The sequence below is a fragment of the Lissotriton vulgaris genome, chromosome 11 (assembly GCF_964263255.1).
Source record: "Lissotriton vulgaris chromosome 11, aLisVul1.2, whole genome shotgun sequence".
NCBI lineage: Eukaryota > Metazoa > Chordata > Amphibia > Caudata > Salamandridae > Lissotriton > Lissotriton vulgaris.
In genome coordinates this window covers 415,732,231-415,758,921 of record NC_141699.1, presented here as the reverse complement: position 1 = coordinate 415,758,921, position 26,691 = coordinate 415,732,231, and the positions used below count along the sequence as shown (strand labels likewise).

The following is a 26,691-nucleotide window of genomic DNA, read 5'->3' as shown; positions in this document are numbered from 1 at the left end:
AATCATTATTAGCTCGGGAGTATATCTGTGGATTCTACAAATATTCATTTTTTTCCCAACTGCCGTCCAGACTTTGAATGAGCCCAGTAATACCTTAAATCTAACCCTTTTAGAAAAACAAAATGAATATGTCGCATAAGCCATCCTTTAGCCTCCGCCCCATATATTAGCTCATAAATAGAGACATTAGATCCTTCCCTTATATCACCCTGGTCGCTTTTCAACAACTCGGCCATCTATTTCATAGCTGCTGCCCAATAGTATACTTGAAGATTTGGGACTGACCAGCCACCGCGATCTCTGTGTAGAGTAATATACTTTAAAGCTCTTCGTGGACACTGTCCAGCCCATAAAAACCTAGAGATTAATTGATTCATCGCTAGAATCCAAGATGTACTTATGTCCAGTGGGGTAGCTCTTTAAAAATATAAAATTTGGGGGAGAAATAGCATTTTTTTTACATTACACCTACCAACCAATGTAAGATGCAAATGATTCATCCTGTTAAAATCTGTCTTAGATTTCTGCATCAGTGGCTCCAAATTAATATCAATAATTTCATTCACATTAGCACTAATCTCTAACCCTAAATATCTAGCATTCCGAACTACTTCAGAGTCATCCAGATTTATTCTATCATTCTTAACAATTAGCGTTTTACTTTCATTGAGGTGATTGCCAGAAAATTTGCCGAAATGGCTAGCTACTTTCTCTATCCCCATGAGGGCATACCGAGGGTTGGGCGTGACTATTGCCAGATCATCAGCATAGGCTAAATCTTGGTGTTTCCTTCTCTGGTATTAATATATATAATCTTTTGATTCTACTCTATTTTCCTCATTAAGGGATCAATTTAGATAGCAAACAATAAAGGAGAACAGGGGCACCCTTGCCTTGTGCCTCTTGTGATCTTAATTATACCAGATGTTATATTCCATAAAGGCTATTCTAGCAAAAGGCTCTAGATACATGCTATTTATAGCCCTTATAAACCCTTTGCCCGAGCCTGTTCTTTTCATAATTGCCCACAGGAAGGACCAGGAGACCATATCGAAAGCCTTTTTTGCATCTAAAAGTATTAAAGCAATAGGGCCTCCCGTGACCTTAGTGTATTAAACAGGACAATAGTCCGACTGATATGTTTTGTTGTCTCGCTGCCAGGAACAAATCCGTGATGAAAGGGAGAGACTAATTTCTTGATCACTGAGGGCAACCTATTAGCAAGAATTTTTGCATACATTTTTGTGTCACTGTTAATCAACGTAATAGGTCGGTATGACCCCAGTTCATTTATGGCTTTGCCTTTTTTCAGTAATACAAAGATATTAGCCTATTTTCCAAGTTTCGAGTGGGACCTCGCCGGATTGGGCTCTACTGAAGATCTCTAGCTGTGGCCTGAATTTTTTTATAAAATCCCCCTGTTATTAGGTCCATACCAACAGCTCTGCCTAATGGCAGAGAATCAATAGCCACTCTCACTTCATCGATTTTAATTGATGATTCTAACATTTCTTTCTCCTCAGGGGAAAGCTGTTCGAGAGTTATTCCATTAAATTATTCCTCAATCTCACAGTTTTCCATACAACTGTCCTCTATATATAGTTTTTAATAAAACTTTTGGAATGCCGATAGAATGCCATCTGGGTCGTTAACCAGGTGCACATTAGGATCGATAATTTCTGTGATTCGGGTTTGCACTATTTTTTCTCTGGTACAGACTGCGAGCATGTGACCCACCCTTTCATTGTTCTCGTAAACCCTGCTCCACCCAAGCCATATATCTGCCTGCTGATTTCTTAATAGAAATGTCTGCAATCGCTGACCTGGTAATTATAATTCTTGATTGAGCTATCTCTGAATCACCTCCTTCAGAGAGAACCTCTATCAGGTGGGCTTTGGCCTTTCCCAGTTCCTCATAGTGTATGTAACAGGTTATTTTCTTTCTTTTGTGTCTCCCAACCATACTTAGATGTTTTCCCTCTTATGCCAGCCTTTAATGTATCCCAAACTACCTTTATACTAGTGCTGCCAAGATTCTCTTCATTGAATCTAGGGATACACCCCTTCATATGCTGAACATAACCTTCATCACTGAGCAGAGCCCGATTAAATGTCCAACAAGCTAATTGTGATTTCTTCTGGATATTAATTTTGAGGACCAAAGGGTTATGATCTTATATAACTCTAGGATATTTAGTTATTTTACTCCCATGTACCAGCTCGTGTGACACTAAAAATAATCCAATCTGACGTGTTTGGTGAGAGGCAGAAAAATATGTAAAACCAGGATCATTCATTACTTGTTTAGCCCAAACATCCGACAGCCCATGAAATAATCTCAGCTGTAGCAGGGATTTATACACTTTAGGTTTACGCTCTTGATACGTTGTTCTGATGGATAGAGGCCAAACAACTCATATTTATGTTAAAATCCCCACAGACAATAAGCAGGGGGGCCAACCAATTAACTCTACGTTCAGCCAATCTAACAGTGCTGGATCGTCGAGCACTGATCCTTAGACCGAGCACAGTGTGAACATACTATTGACTACACAGCATATGCGTAATTACCCATCTTCCCAATTTATCAGCAATGCATCGTAGAAAGGTTGCTAAGCCCGTCCACGCATCCTTGCCAGTGGATGCTTTTCAACCTGGGCTTTATTCTGGCCAAAAGGGAACCAGTGTGTACATGAGGGTCCAAGGTGGTACTGAAGGTGAAAGATTGGGAACGGGAGATGGTTCTATGTAATGCACACAAAAGAGAGATCAATAAAGCGAGAGGCTGTCCCAAAAAATCTGACAAAATTAGGAAATGATGAGTGTGGGAAATCTAGTGTGGCACAGGCAGGGGACTGGTGTAGTGGGAAGGTTGGACACTAGCCTTACAATGATGGTGCTCGGAATACACAGGTCATGGTGGGCTACTTGGTGATTGGGTCGCGTGCCTCCACTGCTTGCGGTGGGGGGAGATAGAAGTATGGTGATCCCAGAGTCAGGGGTGTTGAGGGGGGTTGAATTGTTAGTTGTGAAGCTGTTTTGCCAAGCAAATATAATACTTTAAAAAAGAAATGCCATGGTAGTGATAAAATATTCTAGAATGTATTTGCCAGAGATGCCTGCATTATCATACCTATGAATTATTTATAAATACAGCATTTTGTAAAATATAAATTGCATTCCTATGTTTTTGGAATTATGTATTTGCCTGTTTCTCGATAGTGTTACATTGGCAGTTGAATCAAGTTGTTACAATTATTTTTCACACGTGCGCATAGATCTGTATTGCTAAAAGGTGTATAAGGAGCCTCCAAAAGGTAGGGCATGGTGAGCTAAATTGTGCTAGTCAAGGTGAACAGAAAAATGAATTGAACGGGAAGAGTAATTGTAAGACACATGGACTACAATGCTTTTGTATAATGGAGATAAACTTGCAAATGGAAAAAATGGTGATGGTAACACATCTTTTAAGAATCGTACTATTCTGTACCATTTCAATGTTTAATGAGCACTCAGCAAGTAACACATATTATTTATTGATATGTTCTTGAATGCACATAAAATAATAAAACAGCTCCTGCGACATTGTAGAAAAGTTTGAATTGTTAAAGAAACTTTGCCCATTAGGTAGAGTGATATTTCTTATTTTCCTTCGAATAAATTCAGACAAACGAGCAGAATATGTCTTTCTCAGCCAGGAATCTATGCAGTTACAGTAACTTTGTCAGCATTTCCAAAACTTTGTGTAAAGTAGACAGCCACAAAACAAGAGAACTTTGTGTACTCCGCATGCAGGGCACAACAAAATAGTCATGGATAAGTACACTCACTGTATTCAAAGAGAATATGAACAATGTGGAAAGGTGCCCAACACACCGTGAAGAACAGAACGACTATAACCATCATCATCACTGCCCGCTTCTTCTTCCTGCAAAGATCATAAAAAAGGAATCAGGAAAAGTTTTTTTCTCTGGCAGTGCAATCGATAGTCATGCCAGCTTATGCATTCAGATACATGCCTGTAGATCATGTGTCTTTCTATATCCAACATATTTTACCATCAAACATTCACACCTGTGCTTATCATTTATTTTGTACATTCCGATATTGATCAATGCCCTTCACATCCATTTTCACGGCTGTAAGGCCAAATATATTAGAAATCCACATCAAAAGTAATATTCATCACTTGGAACATGCTTGGGGTTCAGTAGTCACTCCTGCCTGTTTATAACGTTATGTGAGAGGGGGAAGGGCAGAAAGAGTAAAAATATAAACAAAGGGGCATATTACCAAGGGGGGCGATAGGCAATTATCGCCGATTTAGTGGCCGTTTTCGGCTGCTAAGCGGCGATAATTCTTTCGCCCTATAAGCAAGCTGTCGATTACTGATGTTATCGACAGCTTTTAGGCGATAGAGAGCGGTTTGGGGCCCGCTTTCCATGTCAGCGATGTTTATCACCAATGACATGCAAAGTGGGCGTACCCAACCAGTTAGCGACTGAAAGCAGTCACTAACGTCGCTATTGCCTATTAGCAAGGCAGGCGTAGCGTTGGAAATATTCACGCTAAGCGCGAACATCTCCAAATACTAACACCTGCCCAGACCAGTTCTTAGCCATGTTATCCAATTAGAGGTGGAAAACATGGCTAAGAGCATTTCTTCACTAATGCGTGAATATCGCTGTATTCTCAGCGATATTCACACATTTCGCCGCTATCGCTGGATATTTTAGCACAATGGAGAAAAACGTTGGTAATAGCATGTTTTCTCTGCTAACATATCCAGCGATAGGCAGCGATAAAAAAATCGTTGCTAAGCCTATTTAGCGATAAATATTGCTACTGTTGGTAAAGTTAGCAAGAAATTAACGTTTTGGAAAATGTTACTCAACACAAAGAAAATAGAAGCCAGGTACACCAGAGACTTTAAAACCTATCTTATTCCTTGGCTTTGACTGAAGGAAGCAAATATCAAATTTTCATAAATGTTAGGAAAAATTTCAAAGTAATTACTTATACACAAAAATATTATTAGAGTCTCGTTCTAAAGCAATAAAATCTTTAAAACAAATCCTATTCTCATCAGGGAATGCCCTTCAGATATAAATGCTTATACCTCTTGTCACAATGGCAAAGCTCTCATTGGCAAATCAAACTGACCCTTCAGGCAGATCCACTGACACTCATGCATTACCGAGGAAACTCTATAAACAAACTTATGGAGCAACTTCTTTTAACTTTTATGCAAGTTATAAAGGAAATCATAGCTGGCTCTTCAAGCCCACTTTCTTATGACGTAGCCCACGTTAGAATATTTTTAAAAATTATAAACCATCTCTTAGACTAGGCTCATTGCAGTGGGGAATACCACTGACCACACAATCTTTCCTGCAGCATTAATAGATTCAGCTAAACAAGGATCTCACCCAGGGATCCTCATTGCACTCAATGCCAAATAGGTGAATGTATGTCGATACTTCCCATACCATTACTACGCATCATTTTAGTGTGATGTCTTTACTTAGCATAAACCATTACCTCACAAGTTTTGACTGCGCATGCATTTATAACGCAAATGGTTATAAATGTAGTATGGTTTATGCTAATTAAAAACATCGCACTAAAATCATGCTTACACTACACTGCCTTACACTACTTAAACACCACTACACTACCCTAAACCCTAATACACTACCACCTACACGACCTTCACCCTGCCCCCTTCCTGGACCCTAAACTCTAACACTACACTTCACGACCCCTACACAAACACCACACCCCACCACTACCCTAAAACACTACCCCCTGCACGACCCTCACCCTTCCCCCAGTCCACTCCCTACACTACAACACTACCCTGCACAACACCCCAACACTACCCTAAAACCCTACTGTACACTACACAAACACCACAACACTACCCTAAACCCTAAAACACTACACCCTGCGCAGCCCACCGCCAACCCCTAGTCCACTCCCTACACCCAAACACAACCCTGCACGACACCCCAACACTACCCTCAACCCTAAAACACTACCCTACACTACACTAACACCACAACACTGCCCTAAACCCTAAAACACTACCCCAAGCATAACCCTCCCCCTAGTCCATTCCCTACACTAAAACACTACCCTGTACGACCCCCCCCGACACTACCCTAAACCCTAAAACACTCCCCTACACCACACAAACACCACATCACTACCCTAAACCCTAAAACACTAGCCCTAGCACAACCCTGCCCCTACCCTGAATCCGGTCCCTACACTGAAACACTACCCTGCACGACCCTCCGGCACTACGATAAACCCTAAAACACTACCCTACACTACACAAACACCACATCACTACTCCCCAACACTACCCTTCACGACCCCCAACACTACCCTAAACTCAAATACACTACTCTACACTACTCATACACAACCCTACAACCTAAAAGACTACCCCTGCACGACCCAAAAAAACTACACTTACCTCTCTCTCCTCCGCGGTTCTTCTCTTCTCCAGCTTCCAGCGGCTTCCAGCGACGTTAGATCTCACGTCGTTGTTTGGAAAGAGAAGCGCCTTCCAAACAACGTTGTGGATAGCGCATACCATTACAACGCATATGTTGTAACAACGCTTGTGATGTAACAACTTGCGTACTAATGGTACGTGTTGTAACATCGCAAGCGTAGTAACGCTTGCGAAGTAATGGTATTCGCACTAGCAGTCGCGCACTAAAGGTTGTTTACCCAAATAGACGCTTGATTGAGTGAAGTGGCTATTCGCTTCATCTATAATATGACGGTTTGGACTCTGCCATCGATTCTCAGGTAGGATTCAAGTTTTCCACTGCTCAGCATGGGCTAATTTCATGACTAATGGCAATTCCTTTCCCCATTTGATATTACACAGAGCACCCAACAAGGTTATCTCCTTATTCCTTTCCTCTTTGCCCTGTGTATGAAGCCAATTTTATAACTGCTGCAAAAGTTAGGGGCTTATTTACAAAAAACTGATGCATCACTGAGTTAAAGCAGCAATGCGCTAATTTCCTTGTGCCTGCAAGAAATAACCTTGAGCCACCATGGATGCGCTGTATTTACAATACGTCATAGACAGACTACAGGGGCTGTCCAACTACCCTGAACCAGGGACAGTAAATTATTGCACCTAACAAAAGGTTCAGGTGAAAAGAGGATCACAATTAACATTTAAACACTAAACATTAGGATTAAACGCTGAATGAAGAGGAAGAAGAAGAAGCCTATATATACACATTAACACATTTTCAAAGACAATTATAATTTATTATATACGTATTTACAATACGGCTTACCATGGCACAAGGATTGACAGATGCGTCAGAAATTCTGACATACGGGTCAGCGAAAAAAGCACACATTGCTGGAGTTGTGTCGTAAGCCTTATGCAACTCCAGAAATGCACGTGGGAGGCCTATTCTTAATGCCCTAGGTCACTCCTTATTTCTGCTCCAAGCAGGTGTAAGGTTTTGACGCAGTGGCTTCCTAGAAGAGGGGCAGTGACATCTTGTTGATTTCACTGCGTCACTTCTACTAGGCTTTCTGGTGTGGGAACACCCACCCTGCATACATTATACCTGACACAGGTATAATGTGGCGCAGGAGGTTACGAGGTGATGCATCTGCCTAGATGCACCACTTTGTAAATAGGGCACAACCTGGTGCATTGTTTATGCCTCTACTGCATCACAAAAATTGATGCAATGGCTGCACAAAAGTGTCGCAAGGGGCTTGTAAATAAGCCCCACAGTTACAATACCTTCATTTCCACCTCTCCTCGAGGAATTCAAAGTACTTGCCTAGCCAAACTACATACTAATTGTTCAAATCCACTATATGCACCATCAGTAAAGGACATACTGGCCCCGGAGTTCAGCTCCATTTCCGGTTAGAACTGTAATAAAAGGAAAACATACTTTTCTTACTGTTGCACCATTTAGGTCAAATTATGCAATTCTTGATTCCTATATATTTAATTATAGCATGCTGCGGACTGGCTTCCTGGGAAAATCTTGTACTCTGGACCTATGAATCAGGTTGAATATGTATAACATCTCCTAAAAAATGCTTCCCTCTTTGGTGGGTAAGATTAACTAGATCAAAGGGCTTCTTCCCTTCCTGAACATATTGTGTTTTAGAGGTATATGCCTTTCTGTCTTTTTTAAAGGACTAATTCTGGTTTCTCTCAATCTAGGGCATTTAATCTGTTTCCTCCTCAATCTCGACTTGAAGAGGAGTGGATTGGCATTTCTTAACTTTAGTTTTATTATAGGGTTGCACTAGCTGTCTCGTCTAGGGAGGGAATCGCCACGAGACGGATCCGGGCCGGGAGCCTCTACCCGCATACAAGATGGCGATGTCCCGTGCCAATCTCCGATCGTGCCACGATGACCCCATACACAGGAGGCGGAACCCTGCCGGCGAGAAAACACCGGTGATTTCGGGCGGATACTCGGAGTAAACTTCCATACATCCACGTCTGGGCCCGCATTGCCTGACGATTCCTGGCCGGGCACCCCTTGCCTTACACAAGATGGCGGCACCCAGTGCCGATGCCTGCAACTAAAGCGACGGCTGTCGGAACGATCTGCCCCGTACGGCGCTGGTGCCTGGGAGACCCGTAGGACCCCGCAGAGGCTGCCGCAAGAGGCGAGACGAGTGCACAAGAGGTGAGGTGCTCCTCTGCCTGCGAGTAGCACCCTGAGATAGCGGCGCCCCTTAACATCGGGGTCAGTGGTAACCCCAATCATGTCCAGAGTCCCCAATCATGTGCAGAGCGCGATGCTTGTGAGGCCCGTTGGCTCCCACTGAGCTCCCACAGAGCCCATTGCATCACATGGACAAGCGGGGCCTACCTTTGATTCCCTGACCTTTTATGTATTGAGAGTGATGTCCTGATCTCAAGGCGCCTGACCCCAAAATGGCGTTGCGGCAAAAAAGCACAGCCCCATTTGTTCCGATCCTGCCCTCTGTGCTCCAGTGCAGCAATCTTACCACTCTCTAAGCCCACCCTCATTTAGACTCTCTTATGCGGCTTGATAAAATGTTACCTGCAGCCTGCCTGAACAAAAACGACCAGCCCATGCCTCCTGACTTCAAGATGGCGTCATTTGGGACACTGTAATACAAACCATCATGCTCGGTCATGCTTGGGACTGTAACCCAGGCCCCACAGTGATCAACATTGGAGACCTATGCCAATGAGGCTCTATGCCAATGCAAATCAGCGCCAATGCCCAGTTCCAGCATTGCTCAATGATCCTGGGCACTGATTTAAGCGAATAGCCTGTGAGTGGTGAGTGGTGGCTACAACCGGGGCTTGAACGCTGTATCAAATAGCTGCAATCCATTGGGCTAGTGGCAGAGTAAAGCGTGTGGCTGCTTTGCGTAGTCTTTGGCTCAAGCAACCCTGTATAACTGGGTTCATCTATCCAACCTTGACGCACTGCGCGAACAGTCAGGATGGCCGTGAAGGAAGCAGCATGACCATCAGGAGGATGCTGGTGCCTCTCCTTCGGCTGTGCAGCAAGTAGTGCCAGCTGCACCGTTTAGGCCTTTTACAACTGGGCAGCAAATAGTGCCAGTTGCACCGTTTAGGCCTTTTTCAGCTGCGCAGCAAGTAGTGCCAGCTGCTCCATTTAGGCCTTTTTACAGCTGCGCAGCAAGTAAGTGCCAGCTGCTCCACTTAAGCCTTAACTGCTGTGCAGCAAGTAGTGCCAGCTGCTTCTCTTAGGACAATTTTATCAGTGTAGACAGTTTTGTTTGGTTGCGTTATGACTCATGCTACGTTGCCAGCAGCCTGGACATTATGAACTATGCATTCAGGTCATCTGTGCCCCCCTGCTGAGGTGGCCTGGGAGTCTCCGAGGCATTTAGGACGCTAGGCCATACTTTGATGCAGGGCCCAACGAACACCCACCCCACTTCCCGGACGACACATTAGTTCTGACTTCTTCTTCTGATTCTTCACCCAACATCTGGATTATGTGCCTCCTTCTTGCCCTCTTACCTATCATCTCCTTAGCCTTCCTAGTAATACCTGTCTCTTTCCCCCCCCACACTCCTCCAGCCCATTTTCCCAACATGGCCACAACTCGAGTTAAGGCTGGAATAAACTGCTATAAAATCATTTATACTCCCGGCCAGACTAAAGCCTCAGCAAAACGATTGAAACATAACACTATTGAACGTTTCCCTGATTCTCTTTTTGTTGATCAATTTTACAATGGTCATCTTGGGAGGCTCAATAACGACTTCATCTTCTTCACTCGCGACACCCCCTCTTGGCCCACAAGCTTTTATCATTCCCTCCTCCTCCATCCCTCATGGCAAACAACTAAAAATTTCCCCCTCTGCACGTTTCGATGGCCACCTCACTATCTTACTCTATAACAACGGTACTATCATGATACAAGGCAAAGACTCCTGTCTCTCGCTCTTTGACCACCTCTTCCCCTCCCTACTCCCCTCCTCTGTGACTGGGTTTTCTCCTAACTCCTCACCTAGCTACACCCACTACTCACTCTCTCCTCCCCTGACTCCCCTACACACCATTAGGATGCACCCTCGAGAATCACATGCAGGCCCCCTTCCCTCCACCCCCCCTCCTATTCCTCTCCCTTCACAGTTTGCCCCCTCATTCTTCACTTCAGCCTTACCGTTAACTAATACGCTCCTTGCCCAAGCTACACCTTCACGATTCCCCAATCTCCTCACCTCACCCATATTCCTACCTGCCACCCCCCTTGTGAGTCCACCTCTTCTCCAACCCTCTACCCAGGCTAATCCTCCCTACGCTCAGCTTATTCCTCCATCCCCCCTCTCCTCTTCCCCCTCCTCCCCACGGTTTTCGTCACGATTTCCCCTCTTACCCATTGCATCTCTCTCCTCCCACCCTCTCCTCCAGCTATGCTGTGTTACCCCCTTTACCCCCTTGGTATTCCTCTCCACTAGCCTCCCTCGGGCAGAGCAGAACCACTCCCCTTCCTCAATTTCCCTTTCTCCCAACCCCCCTCTCAAGGCCAGATGCCCGTTCCCCTACAGCCACCTCCTATCGATGACAGGACCCCTTTGACCACCTCCCCTCTTTTCCTCCCTAACCTCCCACATTCCCTTAACTCCACTCAATCCTCCCCTCTCCTTCTACCACACTGCTCGGATCCGTACCAATCTTCTCCTAAATCTGTCCTTAATTCCTTTCCTTCCTGCAACTCCAACATAGACAACTCCCCCTCTGCCTCTGACTAAGCATGGGCGGAAAATCAGTTTCGCTCGCGGATTTTGCGGATTTTCAGTAAATTCGCAATCCGCGAGATTCGCGAATCTCCCGCAAAATCCGCAAATCCGCGAGCAGCGGATTTCATGGCTTGCTCGCACTGTTTGCGTGAGTTCGCGGCTTCCCAGTACAACTTCGCGCCCCGCGAATAAGCGCAAAATTGCAGAAATACGATCTTAGCAAAACTGAAACTACTTACCAGGTTCAAAAGTTCAGGCTCATCATTAGTAGCCATTTCCTGTAGTGCTTCCTGAGGGGCCCCTCCAGAGTTCAGTTGCCAGTTGCAACTATTATGTGACCCTGCTCTGAACCTCAGAATAGTTACACATATGCCACAAAGGTCCTGAATTACAGCTAAGGGAGACAAGCAGGAGCCAGGCTGGAGGTTCAAATCCAATAATCAGCCCCTAATTCATTATTGTCAGTTGGGGCAGGGCAGGTGTTGTAACTAATTTTGCAACAATGAAAGCACTTAGCAAGTGTAAAAGATCACTAATCAGGAAGCACTAAGGAAGCAGGTGCCAGCTAAAAAAATATTCTGTGACACATTAATCAGCCCCAAATTAATTCAGGTCACTTGAGGCAGGGAAGGTGTGCTTGCGTTGCCACAATAATGTACACTGACTGGACAACCAGAGGGTGCTGTGATGAAACAGAGGGTGGCATGGGTGGGCCAGAGGGTGGCATGAGTAGTCAGAGAGTGGCAGTGGTGACAGAGAGTGGCAGTGATGAAGAAGAGTGTCCCAAACAGGCTGGACACGTAGAAACAACAAGTTCGCGAAACTTGCGACCCGACAGGTAAGTTCGCGTTTTGCGAAATTGTACAAAACCCTCGCGAACTGGCAGAAACCCGCCGGGAACACAAAAAAAAAATCCGCAAATTTGCGAGTTCGCAAATCCGCAAAATTCGCGAACGCGAGATTCGCAAAATTCGCCCATGCTTATCTCTGACGCACCTACTCCTACTCTCAACCTCCACCTTTCCCCACTTTTGAACCTAACACCCCTACTCCCCTCCTCCACCGCAACCCCTCCCTACCCTCCCCCTCCAATGCCACCCCCTTCTGCCTCCCTACAACCACCCAACAACCAGTGCTTTACCCTATTCTCCCTGGAAAATAAGCTAGACTCCCTGATCACCTTGATTTCCCAGCTTGTAAGTGCCATCTCACTTTAAAGCTCCAAGTTTCCCTCCTTTCCATTCACCCCCATTCCTGTGGATAACCCGCACCATCCCACAAGTTGCACCTCGCCCCCTCACCCCACTATAACTAAGCCCAACCCCTCATCGGCAAACTTGGTTATCTCACACAAGCCTTCGAATGCCACCCTTATTCAACCTGCACCTCCCGATTACCCTATTGTCTACTCTATTCCGACCATCTCCTCTGTCAGAACAAAGTTTCCACCTAAACCCTCCCGAGCACCCCTGTATAAGTACAACATCCCAATCACCCGGCAGAGCCCAAGTACCCCCATCACCAAAACAGTCTTGACAGAGCTGCGCTGTCTGCTCCACAATTGCAGATCAGCAGTAAGACATAAACTTCAAATCTCCGATACCATCACCCTTCACAAGGTTGACATGCTCTTCCTCACAGAGACCTGGTTCAACGACACCTCACACGCTATCTTTGATCTCCTACTACCCACAGGCTATTCTATAGTCAAGAAAGACAGAACCGACCACGTTGGGGGTGGTGTTGCAGTCATCTTTAGAAACTCCCTTCAACTGAAGGCTCTTCCTTTCAGCCCTTTACGCACTTTCGAAGGCCTTTCTCTTGAGCTCCAATTACACCATCGCTCACCCCTCAGATTCCATGTCATTTACCCTCCACCGGGGAGCGACCCTTCGTTTTTGGAAGAACTCACTGACTTCATCAGCGACCAATACTCGGAAAGTGACAATCAGACCTTTGTGGGGGACTTCAATCCCCATTGGGGCTCACCGCAAGACTCCTCTGCGAGCTCGCTTGCCACCTTCCTCTCTGCAAACGATTTTATACAACACTGCACACAGTCAACACACTCTAAGGGCGCAATCCTGGACCTTGTTATCTCCAAAGCAGACAGGCTCTCTATCACTACCCCTATTCATGTTGACTGGTCTGACCACCTCCTCATCCCATTCTCTCTTCACCTTTCACACTCTATAACTCTTGGCCAACCTAAGAGGGCTACCTCTTGGTTCCGTAATGTTAAAAATATTGACATCGTTTCCTTCTCTGAATCATCCTTGTTATCACTTCCAAAGCTAGACCCGAACCTAGATGTTGACGTACTCACCTCCCAATGCCTCACAGTCCTTGCAATCGAAATCAATAAGGTCACTCCTCTCCAAAGCAAAAAGGTTAGGCCCACTCCTTCAGCACCTTGGTACAACAAATCCCTCTATGAAGAAAGGAAGCAGCTAAGATACCTGGAGAAACAATGGAGGCAAGCGCCCTCCACCGATAACTTAGCCATGCTTCGTTGTGCAAGATCCAAATACCATAAGAACATCTTCCTTGGGAAAGCGTCGCACTTCAGAACCCTCCTTGACTCTGCCAAAAATAGACCCAAAAAACTATTCGATCTCATCAAGATTCCTAACCACTCTCCCCCAACCTCCAAGCTGGAGGACTCTACCAAGAAAGCAACTAACTTTGCTCTATTCTTTGACGAAAAAGTGAAATCCCTCGGGGCTCAGGTAGCTCACCCTACCCCTCCTGAGGAGCGCAAATCCTTAGCCGTTTGGCAGAACTTTGACCTCATCTCTGAAGATGCCCTCCTCAAATGCATCCTCGAAACAAAGCCCTCCAACCACTCTCTTGACCCCATCCCTAGTGCCATTGCTATTGACTTCTATTCCCATTCACTGTCCTATTGGACCACTCTGGTCAACCGCTCCCTCTGCCAAGGCTCCCTTCCTGTCTCCTTCAAAACAGGGCAGGTCACCCCTCTGCTTAAAAAACCCTCTGCTGATGCGAATGACCTCAATAACTACCGCCCCACCACTAACCTTCCCTTTCTTGTGAAGATCACAGAAAGATGTGTAGCGAAACAACTCTCTCGTTATATCAGGGACAATGATCTTCTTGGCAAATGTCAGTCCGGCTTCATCCAAAACTGCAGCACTGAAACAGCCCTATTGCAAGTGATTGATGACGCGCAGAGGATACTCGACTCGGGGGGGGGTCCTGTCTCCTTATTCTCCTTGACCTCTCTGCAGCCTTTGACACTGTCAACCACGACACTCTCCTCAACACTCTGCAACAGAGAATTGGCATGGAGGGTAATGTGCTTAAATGGTTTGCTTCCTTCCTCTCAGATAGATCCCAAATGATCATATTAGCGAACAGACTTTCATCTCCTCTGGCGGTAGGTCAAGGGGTTCCTCAAGGCTCTATACTTGCACCTACATTGTTCAACCTCTACCTAGAACCCCTGGGAAATCTCCTAAGTAAATCTGGGATCAACTATCACCTCTACGCAGATGACACTCAAATCTACCTCAAAGTTGCCTCCACCCACGATCTCACTATCCTTAGCTCAACTCTCGACTCCATTCAAAACTGGATGCCAACTCATCAACTGATTCTGAATCCCTCCAAAACTAAATTCCTCCTCTCCGCCTCGCTTGCCCCTCCCCCAGTTCAATCTTGGATGGATCAGACGCATCTACTCGACAATAAGCATATCATTGTTGAAAGCGCAAAATCCCTTGGTGTCTTACTCGACAAGAATCTCAATCTAATCCATCACATCAATTCCATTGCAAAGTCTGCACGATACCAACTGCAACTTCTTTGGGGAATTTGTCGCTTTTTTCCTGAGCATGACCTTAAAACACTGGTGCAATCGCTGGTCCTCTCCAGACTGGACTACTGCAATTCTCTTCTTACTGGCCTCCCCAAATCCCACCTATCCCCCCCTGAAATCGGTCCTACACTCAGCAGCCTGTTTCATCTATGGGGCTAAAAGAAGCGACCACATCACACCGCTGCTATCCTCCCTGCGTTGGCTTCCCATCGAGGCTATAGCTATCTACAAGACTGCCTGTATCACCCACAAAGCCTTGCACTCCTCCTCTCCTCGCTAAACTGAAACTCTCTGGAGGCTCTAGACCATCTCGGAATGCGGAAAATCTTCTGCTTGAACCCCCCACTTTCAAGAAGGAAAGATCAATGGCCCAATCCATTTCAGGCAACGCAGTGAGAATCTGGAACTCACTCCCGCCTCAGCTCCGGACTACCTCCTCTTCTCAGGCCTTCAAACGGGACCTTAAAGTTCTCCTCCTCCAAAGATACCTCCAAGTCTAACTCACACCCTTGCCTTCGTCTGAAGGAAGACCTCCCATTACTGGAAAGTCTTTTGGCCAGGATTATGGTCTTCCTCCCCAGTGTGTTCTGGTAGTTTAAATGTTTAGTAATATCCCAATACCTGTGTATGGTACCCTTTTGGAACTTCCACACGTCACTTTTGTTTTGTAACACACTGTTTGCTACCTCACACATTTTGTTTGTTTTAGATACTTGCACAAGTGCCTCCATTGCCTACGTAACGTTTGTTCTTGTGATGGAGTGTCTGCCTTTTATTGCAGTTTTATACTTCGACTTGTATTTTGTAAATTTTTGTAACCTGCACCCATTTCACTTTTTTCTCCTGTAATGCACCGATTGCTACCTCATGTATTTTGGTTCCTCACTAATGTCACTTTTGATCCATGTAACTTATTGTTTGCATTTGTATTTTGTTCCTGTATATCATTATTGGTCCTTCTGTGAAGCGCTCTGACACCTTCGGGTAAAGTCCGCGCTATATAAAATTGCATAAATAAATAGTGAAGCGGCCATGTTAGTATAGGATACGTCATCAAACCCAACCTTCCCTAATGTCATTTTTAAGAGTCCTCCCCATCTGTTTTGTCTATAACCACTTGACATCTAAGACGTATGATTGAATGGCCTTCTAGATCTGTCACTGGAGCAACCTTTTCAAGCATCTTAAGTTTTTTTTGCTCTTTGGGCACTTTCCCATATGGAATAATCCAACCTCACATGAAATGTTTTAAGTTCTCAAGAGTTCTCACTGTTTCAATTCTAAAGTACTACTCACTATATCATACTATATCATTTCTTAAATCTTTTTTGGAGTGCCAAAGTGAAAGTTCTTCAGCCGGGAGAGATGGAGGGGGATTAGTGCTATTAGTATCTGTGAAGGTTAAGGGGAAAGCTAAAAGAGTAGTCTGTGCCTCCAATAATTTCCTTATTTTGGAAGTAAACCCTACAAATAACACCAAAATAATCTTAGTGAACTGCTACAATTCGCAGCAAGGCGTCTTCCCAAACGAACATTTGGTATGGTTGACTGAATTTTTAAAAGATTATAATGCAAAGCAAACCACTTTCTGACAATATATTTTGTTGGGTGATTTTAATGTGCATTTATGTAGCCAGAATTGCCTATTAATTGATAACGATGGGCCAGACTTCACATCCCCGCAACATTTTGAGCATACCAATAATGGTGAAGCCCTGGAGAACCTTTTGTCTAATAACGATTTGTTTGAAGCAGGGTTTTTTGACAAAAGCACTCGTGTTGCCACGTATATAGGCAGGGATTATGAAACAATAATTGACTATATATTTCTTTCTTCAGGACTTTTAAAATATGTTATTTCACACAATGCTATACTGTCTCCTTTTAGTGACCACAATCCAGTGGTAATTGAGTTGTTAAATGGTTTTTTACTTATAAACAAATCTGTTCCGACACTGGCTATGGTGGAAGTTAAAGCTAAAGACCAGGGGAGGAGGGTAAAGTGGTGCAAGGAGGTGCCTGAGGACTTTTTCAGTACTATTATTGTTAAGGCTGCTCATGACTTAAACATCTGTGGAGACCCCCTTTCAAACGGGGTGGAGGTAATAACCTCTTACGAAGCTATTTGCTCCCAAGTAGCCAAAGCACTCACGTCCAAAAGCCGGTAAAGGGCTGGTTCGACCAAAATTGCTCCAAAATTGCTCCAAAACGCATAATCACCTCAACAAAGCTCTTCGGGAGCAACCTAGGAACAAACCTTTGGTTGCTCAGCTCAGAAGAGAGTACAATAGAGCAGTACTGGAAAGGAAAAAGAAATTAAAACAAGAAGCGTGGGAGGAGCTTATGGACAAAGCAACCCTAAAAGACAGTGCTAAATTCTAGTCCATTATTAACACGCCCCTGTTTTCTAATACACAAAATAACGTCCTGGAAGTAAACATAGCAGAGGAGGACTGGTTGAGCCACTTTAAACAAATCTACGGAAGTCATCTTGAGCTAGAAATCTTTGAGGCTCCAGCCTCAGAACCTCCAGTCACGCCAGTAAGATTTTATTTAGCAGAAGTTATTAAAGCAATTGAAGGTTCAGCAGGACGCAAGGCACCAGGACCTGATGGGGTCCCCTCAGATATGTATAAGGCAAACCCGTTTTACTGGGCAAATATCTTGACTAATGTCTTTAACACCTCGGCCTGTGTAGGATTCCCTAAATCATGGTCTAGATCAACAATAATCCCAGTGTTCAAGAAGGGGCAAAGGGGAGACCCCAGATGCTATAGGCCTATATCCTTGCTGGACTCCTCCATAAAAATCTTGGGGAAGGTTATTCTAGCAAGGATAACAGGGTGGGTTACTGACAACAACATACTGTCAGATGCTCAGTACGGCTTTAGAGCAGGGAGGAGCACGGAGGACCAATGTTTGAACCTACACTTAATAATAGCTAAATATACAAAGGCGGCTAGGGGCTCTATTTTTCTGGGCTTCATGGATCTGTCCACGGCCTTTGACCTAGTTAATAGGTCAAAGCTGTGGACAATGCTCCTGGAGCTGGGCCTGGATCGGCCTCTTGTATATTTCCTGGCCGAGCTGCAGAAAGGCTTAAACGCCTCAATTAGGATGACAAATGAGGGGAAATGTACGTCAAGTTTTAAGTCCGGTAGAGGGGTGCGTCAGGGATGCATTTTGGCCCCAATGTTGTTTACGATGTATATCAATTCGCTGGAGGTAAACCTGTGATCAGCGACTCCAGATATCCCTCGCATGGGAGGTACACCGGTTTTGGTGCTCCTATATGCGGATGACGCTGTTTTATTAGCAAGGACCCCTCTGGGCCTGCAAAGATTGCTGGAATCATTTGGAGACTTTATGAAAAGCCTGGATCTGGTGGTAAATTATGGTAAATCGCATGTTATGTAACTGGGTGTCACTAAGAACAAAGTGAAGAACTTTTTCTGCGGCGGAGAGGTAATCATTAGAGTGAAGGCATTTACCTATTTGGGAGTAGTTTTTGATGACAGGGGCTCATGGTCCCCACAGCTCACAATAAAGGTAAATGCAGTGAGAAGTTCTTCAGCCGCAGTGTTAGGTTTTATCCAAAAGGCTGGAGGGGAAATCCTTTGAGGCGATCTTGGCAATTTACAAAGCCAAGACTATATCTATCGCAAGGTATGGGGCAGCAATATGGGGATTTACAAAGCCGGACCTCATCCAAACAGAGGAAAAAAAATTTCTGCGGTCCCTCCTGGGCCTCCCGTAATCTACAGCTACCCACTCTGTCCATCTTGAATTGGGGATAGGTTACATAGCAGACATAATTAAAATAGCCCTGATACTGCTATGGATTACAATTTGGCTGAATCCTAACCTCTCCCTAAATCATAAGATCCTTAACGACTGTATCAACCTTGACAATAGGAAAGAAATCCAGTGGCTGTCCTACATAAAAATATTAGCCATATACATGGGGCGACCTGAGATCTTTTCTAACCCAGAATCCCTATGCAAGGCTGACCTAGCGTGGGTAAAAATTAACTTTATAAGGTTGAGGGAGGCAGAGTGGGAAGCTGTAGAGTTAGGTAAAACATCGGTTAGGGGCCAAGTTTTGGTTACCTTGTCTTTAGCAATGTCACCTTATTTGTCCATAGTGACAAATTCTTGTCATAGATGGCTACTGACCAAATTCCGGTTTAAGCAACTACATCTTGTACTCTGGGATTTGGAGGGCTGGAGCAGACCTGAAGATGTTGCCCCGTGTAAATGTGATGATTTTTCCCCCCAAGACACCTTGCACTTTATGTTCTTTTGCCCTTTTTACCATGATGCCAGGAAAAGGTTCATCCTTCCTCTATTAAAGAAAATGAATTTTATCCAGTGTAAACCTGCCTTATTGTTTTTACAATTGTTGGAATCTCCTGTAACTATGTTTAGTGTCGCCGGCTTTCTTGTCGCATCTGTAAGAAATAAGAGGGATAGACAGAAAGCTGCACTAGAAATCCAACCTTTTTTAATATAACGCCACTGTAGCAGAATCAATTGCTCTAAATTTAGAAATGACCGTTAACGATTATTTTTAATGATCCTGTACTGTATTTTTTATCTTGTTTATTGCATTTTTAACCAATTTTTAAAACATTTTTTGTATCTGTATAGCATACTTTTATGATTTTAAGTAATCGAATAAAGTGGTTTGACTTGACTTGACTTGACTTGAGTGCCAAAATGAATTAAGTATTTTCTGCTTTGAACTTTATAAATACCTGCAAATTGCACAATACTATCAACTTACTAGTTTAGAAGTAGATTTTTGGTTTATTACTGTTTAATCTATTTTATATAAAAGATCATGTTTTAAAATGTAATATTATCTTTTTTACTCTGTAGTTAAATAAAATCCTTACAAAATCAATCAAATTGAGCTTTAAAAATAAAAATAAAATTGACAGTTGTAGGAAAATGCCTCTTTTTCCGTGGTTAGCACTCACTTTCTGCCTAATGTGATTTCAAACTGTAAGTGCACTGGGTCCCTGATAACCAGATTCCTAGTACCTGATCTCTTTCCCCAAAACTGCAATGATTGCCACAAATTCAGCCCACACTATAAGTCCCTAGTACAAGGTGCCCCTGGTACCTAGGGCATGGGTAATAATAGGTCCTCTGGAGCTGCTGCGCTGATTGTGCTACCCCAGGGCCCCTCACCAAGGCTATGCACTCTGCCACTGCAGGCTGCATGCTTGAAAATGCAGGAAAACCCAAAGAGTCAATATGGCACACAGCCCTGTGTGTCAGGCCTCCCATGCACTACGTAAGGTTTAGGAAATCCATCCCTACTGCAGGCATTCATCCCTAAGGCAGGGTGCACTATATTGTATGTGTGGGCCTATCTGCATGAGCAGTTAAGCCCCTACAAAGTCCAACCTTTTCTGTGCTGTAAGTGAACAGGCGAGTGCGGTGTGAGGTGGGAAGGGGCGGGACAGGAAGTCAACAGTCGACGGAATAGGGAAAATAAAATAAACAAATAAATAAAACCATTTACCTTGCACTCGCCGCAAGGTAAGTGTTGTTTTTTAAATTTTATTTTCCCTATTCTGTTGTCTGTCGACTTTCCCCTGCGCCCCACCTGCCCCACCGCTCTTACCTGCAACGGCCACACCTGTAAGTGAACAGGGAAGCTGTAAAGAGAACATGGGCTCGATACTCATTAACACGAGTTTCCTAGCTCCCTAACGGCTTCACTGATTTCTAAGATGGTTGACACCAAACATCTTGTCTTAGTAAATCCTCACTGACAAGATCGGACTGGCTACCAGATGTTTTGGTGGGCTGCCAAGCTGGGGACTGATTTCACTCTGGTGGGGACTGATTTTGTTCATAGGGACCTGCATGTACTTCCAAATAAAGAAAGCAAAACAAATGGTTTTAAAGCATACTTTAAAACGGTTTGGTTTTGCACTGTTTACTTAGAAATGCCCGGTAGCCAATCCGGCCCTGCTCACTGATGCCAATTATGATTGTATTATTACATTCACACAAGAGACCGTTTTAGAGGGTCTCCTGAAACCCTAACTAAACACTAGCGGTTCTTGGGCTGGTTTTCACCAGCCTGTCATCACCAGACATGTTTCTGACCTTATGGGGTGAGAGCCAATGCTCTCAGAGGACAGAAACATACCTGCTCTGGGCGGGTGTGATTCACACCTCCTCCAGTAAAGGATGGCCTTCCCATGAGGAAACTTGAAAGGCAATGACGCCTTTGAAATCCAACCCAGGAACCTTCTTGATAGCGTGGGAGGGAATCTCCTTTCCTGCTCCACATTTGGCTAGTGGAAAGGCAGGAATATTAGTTAGATGAGGAGGAGGGTTCCCCTCAACCAGCACCACACCTAGGGCTGGGCAGGCAAGGTGAACCCCTCTTCTGAAATTCCAGCATCTTGAGATAGTGAGACAACTCCCAATCCCACAGGGAGTAGTTACTTTAAGGTGTAGACACTCTAAAAGTAAGTAGCCCTTTGGTTACTATATGTCTCCCCTTGTAACACCCCTAAATTTAGTATTTAGGTGGCTTCTCAAGACCTTGACTTCCATTTCCACAGACCTAAAGAAGAAAAAAGGAAGAAAACGTGCTGGTGATCCAGGAACCGAGCTCTGCTGCAGAAAAAACCAATGCCAAATATTGCCAACTTTAAAAGGACTCGACAAGCGTGTTCTGCCGTCCCTACCTGCCACCTATGTAGCCTCAAAGAATCCCAGACCCCTGCCAGGCTTTGTCAATTGCCTGGGACCTCCCATAGAACTAGTGATACTAATTAGGCCTGGGCGGTAAATTCCGTTCTGCTTGCGGAATTTGCGTTATTTGGGTAATTTCGCGTTCCACGGAGAACGCGGAATTGCCAAACATTCGGAGATTCACGGCTTCACGGAATTTGTTGCTTGTTTGTGCTTTCAAAATGCGTGTTCGCAAGATATTTCTCCCCGAGCATGCAAACAGCATTCGCGAACAGGAAAAAAGCATTGCGAACAGGCGGAACAAGAAATTCCACGTGTTCGTGGAACTTTTGTGCGCTTGCAGAGATTATTTACCGTTTTGCAGAGCTTTGTGTAGCGCGACTACGCAAATTCCGCGCACTCCTAATACTAATACTAATCCCCTGCACAATGTCTGTAAAAGACAAGCTACAAAGTGAAGACCGGCGCAGACTGTGCACCAGCTTTAAAGAACTTTGCAGTACCTGCGACCGACGCTCGAAACGGCCTGTGAGCCTGTCCCTGCTTTCTGGTGGCTTCGACTGCCTGAAAGCAGGAACTTGGGCACGACCCCTGACCGCAAGTAACTGCTCCCACCACACTTGTAGCTGAGCACTGCTGGTGAAGAACCATTCTGCATCCCAAGACCTTCAGCACCACCGATCCAGGTAACCCAGAACTGCCTGCTGTGCTTGAACTCACGGACTTCCAAAAGTTCTAACTCCCCTGGAGAACTTCTCATGAACGTTATCCCCCAAAACTGTGTGGTGGAGCATTGCTTCTGTCCAGCACGACTGTAAATGTGTACGTGGTACTCCACTATCTAACCCTATGCTTTTTCACCCTTTGACCACAATGGTCTCTGTCTGATGGGAGTGACTGCTGTTGCATAAAATCTGTAAGCATTGTGTCTTAAATTACATTTGGTTAAAAATCGACATACCAACATTCATTAGATGTTGAAGCAAGTTCTTGGTTTCTGAAAATATATATAAAGATGCAACTTTATTTTTCCTAATTGGTCTTGTACTTCTTCTTGAGTGTGTCTCATTTATTGCCTCTGTGTGTGACAACAAATGCCTAGCACTACCCTCTGATCAGCCTAACTGTCCACGCACACTACCACAAAAAGAGCATTATAATTATCTGCTTTTTCCTCTGCACACCTATTGTGGATCCACTAAATTCTCTGCACAGTGTTTTAGTTCACTAAAACAGTCAATCTCCTTAATTTCATAGTAAAAGTGAACAGGGGCGCTTGTATATATAGATAAGATAATGGATTTATAAATTGGTTAAACATGTGGCTTGACTTCCTGAGTTGAGCAACCAGCTTACTCTTTGCTATTTTTAGGAATTTAGGTAGACAGTAAGCCAACTGCATCTCTGCAGTGTTAAAACATTCCTTTAATGTAGAAGCAGAAGAACAAATCACCAGATGACAGAAGTCTGGGAGCAGTAACCACTTTTTTCGATGTGAAGACTATTAAAGCAGCAATAGATATGAGCCAGACTTTTTTTTACATTGGGCAGAGACCCCGCAGGCATCTGACGAACTTTGATATTTTCAATGTTGGTATTTTTCTCCATTGTTAAATTGTTCAAACCGGAGTCTAGCAATTTTATTGAAGAGCTTTCTACTAAATAAGGCTGCAACATATTTTTACCATAAGAAAATAAAACTACACCATGGTGTTATAGCAGATAGCAGTATTTTAAGTATATTTCGAAGGAAAGAACATACATTTATTTTGAAAAAAAAACTTTAAAGTGCTGGCACGGATGATTGGCTTCCCAAGCTTCTTGTATGTTTAAATTATTGTGTTATATGGAACTTAGATGAATAGTCAAATTTGCTTTTTCGAAACGCCCTTTCAAGATCGAGCCATAGAAATGATTTTAACAAGCATTGATTTGCAGTTTTACATTGATGCCAAAAGCGGATTATATGCGATTCTTGAAAGGATTGCTGTCTAAACAAGCAGTACTCTAAGAGTAACTGTCCTCAAGATGTAGAACGTGTAAAAGAGAATATTCATCTGAATCAGTCACATTGAATTATATCCAGCCATGCTTTTTGAGGGATTTGAAATATTTCCCAGCCGAAATTTAAAACAGGCATACATTTAATTTAAATTACCCGCAACAGCGGCTTTAATGGTGGACCAGTCAAGCTACTTGACAGCATTACCTTAGCAAACATTAATGACTTGGCTTTTAGTTTAAATTTTTCTTGGGGGTAAGTTAGACAACCATTGTCTTGGAGCCAAGTTACAAGGTACTTGTAGAACTCAGCTCTCCTGATTTGCTTTCCTTTAAGATTACAATATGATTTTGACATATTCCTGTTAGAAATACAGTTCTCTAGTTGGCAGAGGCAAGAACCTTTGTCCAAGTAGGGACCCTTGCTTCTAGTCTGGGTAAGGCAGATACACACTTTAGATAACCCCTGCTCACCCCCTGGGTAGCTTGGCACGAGTAGACAGGCTTATCCCAAAGGTAATGTGTAAAGTATTTGTACTGAAAACACACAGTAATACAGTGATAACAGCACAAATGGACACCACACTAGTTTAGGAAAAATAAATATCTTTTTCTAAACTCAACAAGACCGAAACAACAAAAATCCAACATACCTGTAAGAAGAATATGACTTTTAAAAGGCTTCAAGCAACTTGGTCCATAGAAAACTATGGATGTGTGATTCTACACAAAGTACCAAAATTCACAAGGCCAAACAGCCACAGAGAAGGGAAGCGACAAGAAACAAAGAGATTTGTCAGTTCCTGAGTCCACGGAGAGGCGATGCAACAGTTCTGAAGCACACACGAGAAGTTATGTGTCAAATCCGGACTGTAGGGGGAAGTGATACGTCGACTCCAAGGCGGTTCTGATCTGCGGCTGATGCGTCGGGAAAACTTGCTGCACAGGTGCGATGCGTGGAAATCCGGGATGCGTTGGCGATCGATGCAGTGATGGCATGCAGAGCTGTATCCTTTTCTTCAGACCTGATCCCATGATTCGTCAGTTCTTGCAGCCGTGACAGGTGCTGCGTCATCTCGACAGTGGCAGTGCGTGGAGATTCTTCTTGCACGACGGGGCTGCGTCGGGAATACAGTCGCTAGTAGGGCAATGCATCAGTTTTCTCAGTTCTTCAGGTTTCTTCCAGCTCCAAACAGTAGGGACAATCTCCAGAGGCCCAGAACTGGAATAGGCACCTCCTGGCAGGTCGGAACTCCCAGCAAGGAAGTTCAGGGGAGCTTGGGGTAAAGTATTTGTGTCCTTGATACTTCAGAACAGGAGGCCAGCACACACAGGCCCTTGGAGATTCTTCTTCAAGCAGGTTCACAGCAAAGTTCCAGACTTTGTCCTTTCCTTGGCAGATACAGCAACTGCATGCCAACCACACACAGCACACAGCAAAGGGGCAGTACCCCTCCTCCCAGCTCTTCAGATCCTCTCCTTGGCAAAGGTTCCTCTTGAGTTCAGAAATTATCTGAAGTTCTGGGGTTTAAGGTCTAGTACTTAAACAGCCCCAGCTTTCTGATGCCACAGAGTTTAGAGAGGCCTGAAAGGCGTGAGGCCTGGCTCTCCTCACTGACAGCTGTCAGTGGCCACTCTGGCTGGTTGTCCTGGTGGACAGAGTTGCCCCTGGGAGTGGGGCTGAAGTCACACCTCGAGGGTGGACTGGGCCACACCACTGTGTTGGCCATGTGGGTACTGTCTACCGATGTGGACAAATCTGTGAGCAAAGTAAGTTTAGGCACTGCAACCCAGGTGAGAAGATGGGTCCCCCCTGGGTTAGCTTAAGGGGCCCTGAGTGTATGGACAGAGGGATCCAACTGGGTTCAGAATGGTGTAGAACTGGAATGATGCTCCTGCAGTTGCGGCCCAGGGTCCGTGTTCTATTGCCCAAAGCAGGGAATCCCATCAAGGTAGTGATTAGTCTACCCTGTGTTTTGGCTGGATGTGGGTCGTGCTGGAATTGACCCTTTTTGTAGGGTCATCTCTGAACTTTTTGCCTTCCTCCTGTATTGCTTATGACCTGTTTTTGTTGGTTTTAGGACTCCGGGCACTTTACTGCTCTCGATCAGTGCTAAAGTGCGTATGCTCTCTGTGTAAAGTGTTATGGTAATTGGTTGTCCACAACTGGTATGTTTGTCTTACTAGTAAAGTGCACTATGTGTGCCAGGGCTGGTAATGCAAATGCTACTAGTGGACCTGCAGCATTAATTGTGCTACCCACACAAGTAGACCTAAAAAGAGATCTCAGGCCTGCCACTGCAGTGCCTGTGCACAGTTTGTTAACTGCCTTGTTGTCCAGGCAATTGCACCCACTTGCCAGGCCTTCCCTTCCCTTTGTATGCATATCAGCCACCCCTATAGTAGGCCCAAGGTACCCCCCGTGGGCAAGGTGCAATGTATGTCAAAGGTAGGACATGTACTGAGGTGTGTACCATGTCCTGACAGTGAAATACTGCCAATTCGTTTTTCACTGTTGCAAGGCCATCTTGCCCATAGGACAGAATGGGGAATGCTGTGTCCCATGTTTCCAGCATGTGTCTAAGATGGAGAGCTGGAGTTTAGTGTGCCTGAACTTGGAATTTAATAACACATCTTTTTGTGAAGATGGTGTTTAGAAACCACGCTTTTAGAAGTGGCTGGTTTTTTGCCTTAAACCTTCCTGTGTGCCTCATCCTGGTTGTGTATTGCCTGTCTCCGTTTGGATGTGACAGGGTCTGGGAAGTGTCCTGACCCCAGGGAGGAAAGCAAAAGGCTGGTCTGCGTTTGATGTGGGGGGACGAGTAGCCCCATGGATATGAAGAGGGCTGTGTTGC

The 26,691-nt window shown here is 44.6% G+C and overlaps 1 protein-coding gene across 1 annotated transcript in view; it reads right to left on the bottom strand.

Moving 5' to 3' along the window:
- LOC147679911 (pyroglutamylated RF-amide peptide receptor-like) overlaps positions 1–26,691 on the bottom strand; it is a 206,420-nt gene that overhangs the window by 76,795 nt on the left and 102,934 nt on the right. The window contains exon 4 of the mRNA XM_086944762.1: positions 3,831–3,928. Within this exon, the coding sequence (XP_086800888.1) occupies positions 3,831–3,928 (98 nt within the window). The remainder of the gene's footprint in view (positions 1–3,830; positions 3,929–26,691) is intronic.